A 13,296-nucleotide genomic window follows, 5' to 3' on the forward strand; every position below is an offset into this window, starting at 1 on the left:
GTTACTTGGTCATAGAGAAACTCACAGTGGGTTCACAGCTCATCTTATCACCTGCCATCTAACTATTATCAATAAAAGCGTTAACATCCACTTCCACATTAAGGCCATAAGGAGTATAACAACGTACCCTATGTATCCAAGTCATTTCTAACTTGGATAATTCTCTTACCAGAGAGCTTCCCCTCCAATGAGCACTGTATTTATCTATTCCCAAGAACAACGTGTTAGCTGGGTTGCGATTATGATGAATAGCATAATGTTTTGACACTGAGTGAAATCTGAACCAGTTTCTTATATTGGTTAGATGTTCACCCAAACGCACCTGCATGGTGCGTTTGGTCCTACCTATATATTGGAACCCACAGGGACATTGTAAGAGATACACCACCCCTGTGGAACTACATGTGATGAACGGTTCGATTATGTGTTCCCTAGATGTACTTGTAGAAATGAAAGATTCAGTTTTCCTCTGTTTATTTTTGTTTAGTGCGCAAATTTGGCATTTGCGACACTGATGATATCCTGACATGTTCTGGAAAAAAGATATCTTTTTAGTGGGTGGATCTACAGCATTCGGAGCTTTTTTCCATTACCAGTGCCCAATCTTCCTGTAGGTGGCAGTTTAACCTGAAGGTAAAATACTTTGTGTTCCATATTGGAATCCAAGAAAAGGTTGGTTTATAAGGCGAGTACAACAATTATATTTTGTCTCTCATTCATTAAGGGACATTGGAAGTATTTCCTCATTAGGACACCCAATAGAGGTCCTGCTGAGGAGGGGGCAACACAGCAAACTATGCTAAACAGGTCCAAGAGGAAACAGCAGAATTGGGGACTGCCTGCAGATCACAGAGTTGCCCGAACAACCTTCGATCCCAAGCTGGCATCAGATGAGGCCTTTACATCCACTTGATAGAACTTGATGAATGTGTGAACACAAGACCAGCTGGCAGTCTTACAAATCTGGATAACAAAAAAATTCAATAGGCATTCACAGATCTAATACAGTGTGTCTTGACGGGAAAGGGTGCAACATGAACCGCGAGACCATAAGCTTGCATAATGGTCAGTCTAAATCACCTAGGGATGGTGGAACTGAAGCATCTGTAGGAATCAGTAGTTAGATTCTCACAGACCAAACCAAATTCAGGCAATAATGGGAGATCCCCCTTTGATGACTGGAATTGGATAAAGGGACAGAAGAACGATGTCCTGATTGAGGTGAAAAGGCCAAGACTCCCTTAGGTAGGCAAGTTGTCCTTTGCAGGACAAGGCAGCCAGCTTAGTCATTTAACTTTTAAAGATGATGGCTACAAAAACCACCAAGATTAGTGAGGGTGAAGTCTCCAACATTGAACAATTTTAGACTGTGGAATCCACATCTAAGCGCTTGTTTCACAGGACCCTAGCCCTTGGACACACGGTCGGACATTCCGACGGAAAATGTCTGATCGGACCGTGTTGTCGGATAATCCGACCGTTTGTGGGCTCCATCGGATTGTTTCCGTCGCAATATCCGACGGACCAAGTTTTCCAGCTTGGCTATAAAACTTTCCGACAACATGATCCGATCGGACCTTGTCCGATCATGTGTAGAGAATTCTGATCGGACAAAGGCCACGAATGGTCAGATCAAATTCCTACACCAAAGCTATTGGCTACTAGCCTATACGTAGTCCCGTCGTAACGAAATAACATCATCACGTTCTGAACGATCGGATTTTCCGACAACTTTGTCCGACCGTGTGTAGAAGGGCTTAGACATCCCTTTGGATCTAGTCTGGATACCATTATCAAGGATGCTACTGGTGGCAGAAACACCCATTTCCCTCAGTGGAAAAAGCTTTAAAAAATTAATAAAAAATAATCTAAGGCTCATTCCTGGCTGGTGGTTAAAAACCCTTTTCATTAGTTCATTCCCACTGTACAATCTACCAAGGCCAAACCCAAGTTTGGCTCCCAGGCCACCCCACAAGCTCTGCAGCACAAACAAATCTACCTCAGCATAAAAGGGTTACAGGGGTTTCACTCAAACTTGTGTGCAGTTTCCCAAACTCAAAGAGAGCATTCACCCTATCTTAGATAATAAAAGCACTGAATGTACTTATGTAAAGTGTGAAATTCCGTACGGAATCCACTTAGTCTGTCATCTCCCTTTATCAAGGGGACTTCCTGACTTCTGTGGGACATAAATGAGATTCCTGCATGTCCCTTTATATTTTCAGGGTACCAACATTTTCTACACATTGCTGTGGGTCCCTTGATCTTTGTTTGTGGCCCTGCCATTCTGTACCTCAGGTGTTCACCAAGATGCTAGCCCAGCAGGGCTCTAATGACAATCCCATTTTGGGACATATAGAATGACCTTCTGTTGAGGGAACAGTCAGCACAGGTTCTCTATAACAATGTAGCCTTGACACACACACTTCAATATAATAATAAATAAAATAAAAAGGGACGAGAATGTACAATTGATCATTTCCTTATATAAACTGGTTAGCACTAAGGTTTTGGAGAGTTACCTTGGTCACAGGCTGATAACAGTTCATTAGTGTTGGTGTCATGTCCCTTATCAAAGGTGTGCTCTTCAACAGCAAAGTCACTATGGGGAAAAAATAAAAAAAAATTAAAAAACAGTTATATGTGTGTATGTAAACTAGGACTACATACAAGGGGTTCATGTTGTAAAAGCACAACAAGAAGAAGTTTTATTTTTTGCTCCTACAAAAATTTCTAAATCCTTTTTTTTGTTTAAATGCCTGCACTGTAGAAATGACAGTTTGAAGACAATTGGTTACTCTGCTCACAGATCCCGTGCTGAATGGAGAAGACATGCCATGTGAAAAGGACCGCAACTGAACAAGCTGCTCCAGATTTGATAAATATCCTCCCATACTGTTTTGTCATGTCAAAGAAGGTATGAGCATACTATATTTCCAGCACATCAATAGTTATTTTTCTTTACATTCTATAACTGCGTTTGTGGACTGCGCCCCCTAATTACAGTTCTAGAATTTTTTTCCTCATTTAGGTGAGGGGACAGATGGGATTGCAGCGCATTTTTTGTGAGCGCCGGTACTTAATTTTTCAATTTTTTTTTTATTTTTCTGTACATGTGCAATTTGTTTTAAAAGGGATCTAACCTCGGAGACAGGTGCATGATTTGCAGAGATGTACAAAAATGTTCTTATTTTGCCTTTATACATGCTTTAAGGCTGAAATCCAGACAAACAGCTAAATGCACATATAAAATACATATGTTTGGCAGGTACAACTGCTCCAATATTTTACACTTCTGTCATTTGGGCCTAAAGTTTACAAGATCGGGGCAGAAGACCCAATTTTCCTCTGCTGCAAGTTGTGTAAATCTGGCCACACACTGTCATGCCGCGTACACACGATCGGAATTCCGGCCAGAAAAAGACAGACGAGAGCTTTTCAATCGGAAAATGCGACTGTGTGTGTGTATGCTCCATCGGAATTCAGCTGTCCGAATTTCCACCAGCCAAAAATGTATAGCATGTTCTCAATTTTCCCCGACGGAAAAACTTTCTATTGGAAATTCTGATCATGTGTATGCAATTTCGACACGCCAAAAATCACGAATGCTCAGATTCAACTAGGAGACAGAAGCTATCGGCTACTGAACTTCCTTTTTCTAGTCCCGTTGTACGTCACCGCATTATAAACAATCGGAATTTGGTGTGACCGTGTGTAGGCAAGACAGCTTGAGCTGAATTCCATCAGGAAAACCATCAGAGCTTTTTTTGACGAGAATTGCGATCGTGTGTACACAACATAAGACTTCACTTGTTACATTGAACAGCATAGATGGAGTTCTCCTCTGTTGGCTATTGTATTCTGTAGCCCTGACCTGCAATTGTCAGAATACCAAAGCAGTGCCGGCATCTAAATGGATGCACCTGCTGTTGAAAATTTTTCCACCTGGCTTCTTTAATGTTCAGAAGGACAATCGGCAGGATGGTGCCAACAGGGCCACCCACCTTGAATTTCTGATCGAGAATCAGCATTTCATGTATAGCCAGCTTGACACCTACAGGTCTTTTCTCCCCAGGCTTTTGACTGGACAGTGAAAGGAGAAGTAGCAAACTGATTACCTCATCTCTCCTCTCAGCCTGTCCCTTAACAGCACAGGAGCGCTACAACACAGCTGACTGCTTGTATGGCTTCTCATTCTCCCAGTCTAATCTCTAGGGCAGCGGTCCCCAACCACTGGGCCCAGGCCTATCTGCAGCCAGGCCACGCGATGAGAGAGCAAGGCAGACGGGCACACAGATGAGAGCTGGGTGGATCAGAGAGGCGGGCAGGGGAATAAGAGAAGCAGACTGGCGAGCAGAGATGACATCTCTCTGCCCGGGCCGCATCACCACTCTTCCTCCCTCACAGCAAGGGCCTCTTCAAAGTCGGAGCTGCGGCAGGGAGCAGAGAGATGCCATCTCTCTGCCTGCCCCCCATCACTCTTCCGCCCTCACTCAGAAATGACCACTGCACAGACGCCTGCCTCTGTGCTAAATGGACCAATGCGGCCACTAATGCAGTGACAATCCCAATCTGGTGGCATTGCCAGACAAAGTGGCAAGTGACATTCCTCATCTGGTGGCAGGCGATGTGGCAAGTGACAGACTGATTCTGCATTATGATGAGTTGAACCATTTCATCTTATATTACAATGTAATAGAAACAATGTGCTTCAATCCTGACACCATAAAAACCATTGTGATGATTGAAGCACCAACTATTCCCCCAACTGCCCACGAAAAATAGATTATCACCCCCACCCCCGCATGTTCCCCAGGCTCCTGCTTTAAGGGACTGCAAGAGGCTGATACCAAGTCCAATTCAGGGACTTATAAATGCATCTAATGCTATAATAATTTATTATTAATACAGGGTTTCGTGGAACCCTAGGGTTCCTCCAGAGGTTGCTAGGGGGTTTGAGGGGGTTTGAGAAAGGAGCAATTTTTGCCTCTCAGATAAGTTCCCACTGACATCATTGATCTTTTAGCCATCTGTAAAGGGGAATTCTTCCCAATGACCACAAGTGTAAGGAACATTATTCCCACTGACCATCACACTAATGTATTAAGAGTTTTAAGTCATTTTTTTTAGCAGGGGTTCCCCGAAACTGGAAAATTATTTCAAGGGTTCCTCTGTGTTGAAAAAGCCTTCTTTAACATATTAAAATGGAGAAAAAAAATAAAAAATCTTAAAACCAAGCTGCTGTGATCTCATAGCAGAATTAGAGTACGTGTCTGATAGTTGCATCCTGTAAGTACAGTGTTCACTTTACTTTTACCTTTCCTCCTGCTGGGAGGTCTGCAGAGATGAAGGGTAGTATATACCATTCGAATCATTGGAACGAGCATCTATTTCTTCTAGAGCGGCAGACATATCCAGGATAAATGTTGTATTGCTATGGTCCTCATTTTTTTCCTCGGATTGCTGAGAGACAAAAGTATTTAATTAAGTTTTCCATTAACTGTAAAAATTTGTTTTAGATTGCTGTAGCAGTAACCATAGTTTCTATAAGCACCCGTGCTCCCCTGAGTATATCCACAGAGTATTGTAAAGATTTAGCCAGAGAAATCTTCTATACAACTACCAATTCTGCAGCAAAAATTAACTCCAGCCCCACGTTTTTTTTGTAGTTTGGGAAATAAAAAGCTGAAAGATAAAATGGTTTTAGCCGTATTTGCACTTCAAGGCTGTGTCTACGCTGTTCCATGTACTTTGCAGCAGGCAAGCCAACACAAATACTCAGGTTTGAATGGGCCCATTAAAGTAAATTTCCCACTCACATCAAACTGCAGCACATAAATGTGAATGAACCACATTATTTCTACTTGGAAGTCATTACATGCTGCATACATATATATATATATATATATATATATATATATATATATATATATATATATATATATATATATATATATATATATATATATATATATATATATATATATATATATATATATATATATATATATATATATATATATATATATATATATACATATACACATATATATATACACACACACACACACACACACACACACACACATTTTGCTGCATAAAAAAAAGGAAAACTGTAAAAAGTCCTCATTAAAAAATAAATAAAGGGGAAAAAAAAAATTTACATTTTGAAGTGGTTTGGCCTAGAACATTTACAAAAAGGTTTCAGTGTTTCAAGTAGCAGAACCCAATTAAAATGCGCCCCCCCCATCATAATGTGCATATACAGTATGTATAGGGCATATTTGCAAACTTTGGCAGACTTCGTTCACAAACAAGGCCCTCTTCCAGGGCTGCTAGGTCTATGCTCACCCTAGTCACTGCCATGGACATCTTCTCCCATTGTTGGTGGTCTGTATGTGCCCTGGGTAAAAGCATTTATCAATAATGGGTAGAGCTTAAGCTCAAAGTCTGGGCCCAAGATCCAAGCAAACTTTACAGGGCTTAATCTGAAAACCTGCAAATTAGATAGTTGTAGGTACAACACGCCACCCACATTGCTACACTGTTTTAGGCCTATTTTAACTTTGATGACGTGACTCTCAAACAATGGAGCTGTGTCCGCACTGCATGGGTCAACTGCTCAGTTTGGTCTAGGAGTTTGGCGAGCCAAGATATACTCACCCAATACTATGAGCCTCCCAGTGCAAGACCAGTCCCGTGATCTTGTGCAGTGTACTGTTTCATATCACGCCCATAGAATGGCTCTGGACATGAAGATGGGAAAAGTCCATCACTGGACATGGAGGAGCAGAGTTTTCAGGAGGATTGAAGGATCGGATGAGTATAGGTGCTGTGTTCACCCCTAGAGAAAATGAACAGTTAACCCATACAATGCATCTACCTCCTTTTTCTAAGCTTTAGTTGGGCTTTAATGGATGTATAGTCAAAGCCTCCAAGTCAGCCTCTATTCCACTAGCCAGTGACAGCACTCCAAACCATAACCAAAATAGTCAAGAGCTTGAAAGGGAGCCTGTCACATCCGCCATGTTCCAGCATGGTTTAAAAAAAAGGGACTCGGGACAACAGAAGATTCCGATTTAAGACAATTAGACCAGCTTCTCCAGGTGAAAGGCCTAGTTTACTCTCACCTCCAGCATGTGCTGGAAACTTCTTGGCTCCACACATTCCATGTCTACTGTGTCTTCTAGAAAGGAATTCTCTGACTGGCACGGGGTACCGCAGTAACTCAAATCATTACAGTTCAGGAATTTCCGAAGGACTTCCGAATTATCACTCTGAGCCCAGCGCCCTTGAGGCTTGTAGTGATTTTGTGAAAGGACAATCAATGGTTCATTCAGGTCTCCCTGCTGTAATACAAAAAAAATTATAAACAACTGTAGTGAAACAAAGTAGTACTAACATCCAATGTATGCATTTTACTGACACAGCAAGGCCCATTTTCAGGCAGATATAGTTTACAAGTGGGGATACAGGATTTAAAAAAATAAAAATAAATTGGAAAACAGAGCTTCTGTATCATGCTGCATTCTCCTTAAGCTAAACTCCAAGCGAACAATCAAAAACAAATCTTTTGGCAGGTAAAAAAGTTCCTGTATCAGTGCCTATTCAGTACTGTGATTTACACAGCTCTGCCAGTCAGATAAACACCTTCTATTTTTCTGCTGCATCTAAGCAACATGTACAGGCCTTGTCCCTGCCACAGCCTGTGACTAGACAGTGAAAGGAGAAGCAGCAGACTAAAGAGCTATCTCCTCCCTTGTTCTATTAGCATGCTGGCCCACCAAGCTCTGTCTTACTAGTGTGGGATATTTGACTGTGCATCTTGTTCATATCAAAGTACTGCAGCACAACATATAGGGGTTTTCTGCTGCTTCACCCTCTCCAGGTTCAAGATCTACTGCACAGGGACAGTAAAAGGATGATAATAGGGCAGCTTCATGATAAATGCGATCTTGCCAAAAAAAAAAATAATAATAAAATAAAAACAAAAAGGAGAAATGAAGGAGAAAACCCTTTATTTTAAATACCATTGAAGGGCACAAAAGTCTTTCATCTTCAGTACGATTGGACACTGGGCAACAAAACAAACTTTGTGGGTGAAATTAGAGGAATATCTAATGGGTTTAAACAGCAGCTTCTGAAGTGCAATGAGAGCCCATGAGTCAGAGGAACAGACAGGGATACATGGTAGACCTCCTGAACAAAAAAAGGGCATAGTTAAAGAGTGAGAGGCCAACAGTCTCCAGAACGGAAAAAGAGTAGATACTTGACCTTTGATGGTGTCAAGATGGAAACGTTAGCCCAGACCCCAACTGAAGAAGAACATTCATCCCATAGTGAAGTTTCTAGGGTGAAAGCCCCAAGACTCACAGCAAGCGAAATAAGTCTTTCACATCCAGTGGTGGACCTTAGGAGAAGTAAACTTTCTAGCCTTAAGCATTGTAGAAATAACAGACTCAGAGATGCCCCTGTCGGAAAGCCTGAGCTGCAACACCCATGCCAATAGAGCCAGTGACTGATAAGCAAGATGGCAAATCAGTCCTTGGAACAGGGAATCTGGATGGTCTGGCAGGACTCATAATGCATTTGCTATAAGTCTTACCAGGTCACCTACCACATCTGCCTGGGCCAATGCAGAGCAATAAGGATCACTGGAATGCCCTCCATCTAAACACTGTGGGGAGCAGGCAAGGAAGAAAATGTTTTTAGGGGAGGAAAAGCATAGATCAGGACAATCAGATATGCTGTGTGACAGAGCCCTTACGGACTATGCTTTTAACAGGTTGTCAAAGTATCCCACAACAGGAATGCCATGAGAGCACAACAGTGCCAATACTGAAGCCAACATCTTGGTGGACACCCGACAAGTTGACAACATGCTGAACAGGAGGAGCCATAAACTGGTAGTGTAGTGATCACTACAACCACAGAAAAGCTGGTGCAGCAGAAAGATGGGCATACGCAAGTATACTTAATTTACACAGAAACCAGAAAGGCTTCCTGATGAAGTAAAGTAATGACAGATCTGGTGGCCCCAAATGTACAAATTCAAGACCGTTCAAAAACAACTTACATGTGAGCATCTGGGATGCAAGATGTCCAAGAATCCACAAACTCTGAATATAGCTGCTCCCCACCTTTCCAGAGGAAGGAAGATTTGCTACTTAGACAAACAAAGGCATGGGAGTGGAAAGATGAAGGGAATATTTCTGGGCTGGCAGAGAGGGAGACCACTTGGAAGTCTGCTTCTTAGGTTTCGTCCACTGGGGAAGATATGTGCTATTACCACCAATAAAAGCCTTGATAAGATTATCTAGGGCCAATCAGAAAAGATGCAGTCTCTCAGAAGGGCATGCAGATCAAACCTCTCTTATAGGAAAGAACTTTAGTCAGTGTTCTACACATATGCACCTACAAGGAGACCAATAACAAGGTGTGAGGGTTTCAGTAAGAGATAGCTTACTTAAAAAATCTGTACAACTTCCTTTAGATTTACCAAAACTATAGAATAGGAGGACTCACTTATATCCATTCACTGTATCCAAATCAGGCAGGCTCTTGCACTACATCAGGGGTGTTCAACCCACAGCCACAAAGAGTTTAACATGTGGCCTGTGCCCATCTGGAGATATGCTGTGGATGCTGTGCAAACATAGCAGCCTATATTGACAAGACAGGCAAATGCATATGTAGAGGGATGTGGGAGATGCAGTGCAAACATAGTTTATGGGTGCAGGGTGTGCTAATGAGGTCAGCTGGTGGACTCCTAGCCTTTATAATGCGAGACACAGCCCATCATAAGCGAGTGGACAACTTTTAAATGAAATCCACACCAAAATGTATTCACAGCCATCAAGCTCTTCGGGGTGCAAACAGAATCAGAATGTTTACAAGCCTTGTACATAAATAGTTGGAAAAGCGAGTGCAAAGGAATGGTCTTTGCTGCCTTAGGGGGCCTATATGCTCAAGGCTGCAAACAGTGGTAGAAATAGGCTGATCCTCTTGCTTCAAAGTGGAGGGCACGGTATTAATAGGAGCCAGATGGTCTTCTACTTGAGAGAAATAGCAGTAGATTGGTATTTTTCTATTTTTCCAGCAGATTTTTGAGCAACTCATGAGACAGTCTCTGTGGCTGAATGTTTAGAAGCCACCAAGGCCGCAGCAAAATCAGATACATAGTCTGCATGAGAGGGTGCAGGAGCGTGCTTATGTCCTCTGTGACCAGAGTCAGCAAACAAGGTCATTTGTAGGGGTGCAACGGATCAAAAAACTCACGGATCGGATCGTTCCTCGGATCGGATCATTTTTCGGATCAGCAAATAATTTAATTTGCAAAAACCTGTGAAAATTCCACCACCATATCGTCCCCACTGCAATATCCACAATCTCCCCCACTGTAATATTGGCGGAGTATCGCAGAGTATGGCTGAGTATCGCAGAGTATGGCTGGGTATCGCAGAGTATGGCTGGGTATCGCAGAGTATGGCTGGGTATCGCAGAGTATGGCTGGGTATCGCAGAGTATGGCTGGGTATCGCAGAGTATGGCTGGGTATCGCAGAGTATGGCTGGGTATCGCAGAGTATGGCTGGGTATCGCAGAGTATGGCTGCTTCCATCCGATCTCTCCCCTCCACTGTACAGATTAGTACAGAGAGAGGGGAGAGATGAACCGGCCCCATACATACATATACACACACTATATATATATATATATATATATATATATATATATATATATATATATATATATATATATATATATATATATATATATATATATATATACACATATACACATATATACACACACACACACACACACACACACACACATATATATACATATATATACATATATATACATACATACATACATACACACACACACACACACACACACATTTATATATACCGGGCGGCACAGTGGTGTAGTGGTTAGGTAGGATGGCCCTTTGGCAAGCCCTGGAGAATGTTGGTGGTCAGGCTCTGTGTAAGGGGCCATAAAATTTCTCATGGCTGCCCTGGTGAGACCTATCCTATGCACGAGATCTAAGGAGATGCTGTTAGGAGCATATGTAATGCAAGCGCTGTCAGACCTGTTTGCTCTTCTATTAAAGAGGAAGTAAACCCTGATGAGTTTCTACATGTATTCTAACTGTATTACTGGGCACTACTTAATAGTGACTATGAGCACTTTAAAAGGACTATTTATCCTTAGATTGATGGATTTTCACCTCTTTTTGAAATTGTAGCAATTAATATTTTGCGGTTTTCACATATTTCTACCTTTTGTTTCATTGGGAATCTGGATGCACTATATATGAAATTGCCATTTATTGCCTGTTTGCAAATTTTTTATTTTATTTTTTGTTTTTCAGCACCGGGGATCTGCGTTTCACTACCCAGTAGGGTTATTTAGTTATTTTATTTTATACACATACACATACACATACACACACACACACACACTTTGTGCTGCTTTTAATTGATATAACCACTTGCTATTTTGCAGATATTCTTTATCAATTTGTGTGCCATTCTCCATCTGTGGTTATCAATTTATTGGTCAATTTTTGTCGCATTACACCGCTTTTTTCCCCCCGTTACAGCACCGTCGATCTGGGCCCATTTATAATAATGAAAACCGTTTTATTCACAAGTTATATATGTCGATGTAAAACGGCATAGAAAGATCACAAAAAAGGGCATCACAAGCACGAGGCTCCTCCTGACACATTGTGTCACAGACCTTGTGACTTCCTTTGCACATATTCTTTATCAATTTGTGTGCTATTTTCCATTTATGATTTTATTGATTAATTGTTGTAACGTTACATAACTTTTTTTATCCGGTTAAGCACTGGAGATCTGGGCACCCTTACGGCTATTATTTCTTTAGACATTGAATTTTTGGACTGTATGAATGTGTTGATTTATCAAGTCATCTTTTTTGCCACTTTGCACTCATTTTGTTGTTAGCATTGGAGCTCTGCGTTTAAGACCCGTCATAAAATTTGATTGAATCAACCCCTTTATACATTTAGAATTTATGGGAGCATGTGTGTTGAAGAGCCAAATTGATCTCTAATTTTTGTTGCTTTAAAAAAGGTAGCACTGAACTGCTATATAATTTTCACTATTATTACATGTGGGGAAACACTTAAGTGTTGGCATCTTCCATTTGTTTCAATACGTTTATTGGCTAGCGCACAAGTCATTTATTTTCTTTTTGTGAAGTGTTGAGGCAATGCCATTATTCTGGAAAAATTTGCTGTGGTGCATTTTCTAGATCCACAGCCAGAGTCTGGAAAGCACTCCAAGCAGAACCTAGTTCCCCAAAACATTTCCAGGCTAGTCCCTAAATGTTAGCGTTTGTTACCCCAACATTTCATATTCCCGATATGAGCCTGCTGTACCATGTACTTGAATGAGAAAGTATCCTGTTGACTTTGTATTGCTTCCTTTGTATGAAATGCCTGCTGTTCCTTTGCTTTCCTATAAAAACTGACCACATTAAGCAGAAGAGCACACCATGGTCAGTTTTCTAGCTATGCTCAGAACTCAATGTGGTCTCCTCCAATGATCAGACTTGTCCTGACATGCCCCCGCCTCACAGCCATTGACTGTGAAGCTCTGAGTAGGGTTGCTTCTCCCCTCAGCTCTTATGCAGCTGAGAACAGAGGGAATGTGATCACTTATGAAAAAGTGGGGGGAGAAAAAAAAACAAAAAAAAAAAAAAAAACAAACACATATTTTGTTTTTATCCATCAAAAAAATGTTGCCGTTCATTTCTATTTTAACCACTTGCCTACAGGGCACTTTCACCCCCTTCCTGCCCAGGCCAATTTTCAACTTTCAGTGCTGTCACACTTTGAATGACAAATTGCGGTCATGCAACACTGTACCCAAAATACATTTTTTTTATTATCTTCACATAAATAGAGATTTCCTTTGGTGGTATTTAAGCACTGCTGGGTTTTTTATTTTTTACAAAAAAAAAAAAGTTTTAGCTTCTGTCAGTAGATTTTGTAAATAAGTAATTTTTCTCCTTCAACGATGGGCGCTGAGGCGGCTGTACTGATAGGCAGCACTTTTGGGCACCGATTGGTGGCACTGGGGGGCTTTATTGTAATCAAGGCACTTATGATCAGTGCCCTGATTGCAAGTGTGGCTGTTCCCTGCGAGGAGATGCAGCTGATCGGCGCTCCTCTCCTCACCACTCTCTGTCAGCGTGAGGCGATGAGATCTGATCACCCGTACTTCTGTGTTTACATGTGACTGGCTGTGATTGGC

General features: G+C 41.5%; 1 protein-coding gene across 1 annotated transcript in view; it reads right to left on the reverse strand.

The window, feature by feature from the left end:
• WDR62 (WD repeat domain 62) overlaps positions 1–13,296 on the reverse strand; it is a 74,602-nt gene that overhangs the window by 21,925 nt on the left and 39,381 nt on the right. The window contains exons 22-24 of the mRNA XM_077478909.1: positions 7,131–7,349; positions 5,318–5,463; positions 2,523–2,602 (exon numbers count right to left, since the gene is read on the reverse strand). Coding sequence (XP_077335035.1) covers positions 2,523–2,602; positions 5,318–5,463; positions 7,131–7,349 — 445 coding nt within the window. The remainder of the gene's footprint in view (positions 1–2,522; positions 2,603–5,317; positions 5,464–7,130; positions 7,350–13,296) is intronic.

This window comes from Lithobates pipiens, unplaced genomic scaffold (assembly GCF_037356315.1).
Source record: "Lithobates pipiens isolate NorthernLeopardFrog02 unplaced genomic scaffold, aLitPip1_a1.2 Scaffold_1, whole genome shotgun sequence".
Taxonomy (NCBI): domain Eukaryota; kingdom Metazoa; phylum Chordata; class Amphibia; order Anura; family Ranidae; genus Lithobates; species Lithobates pipiens.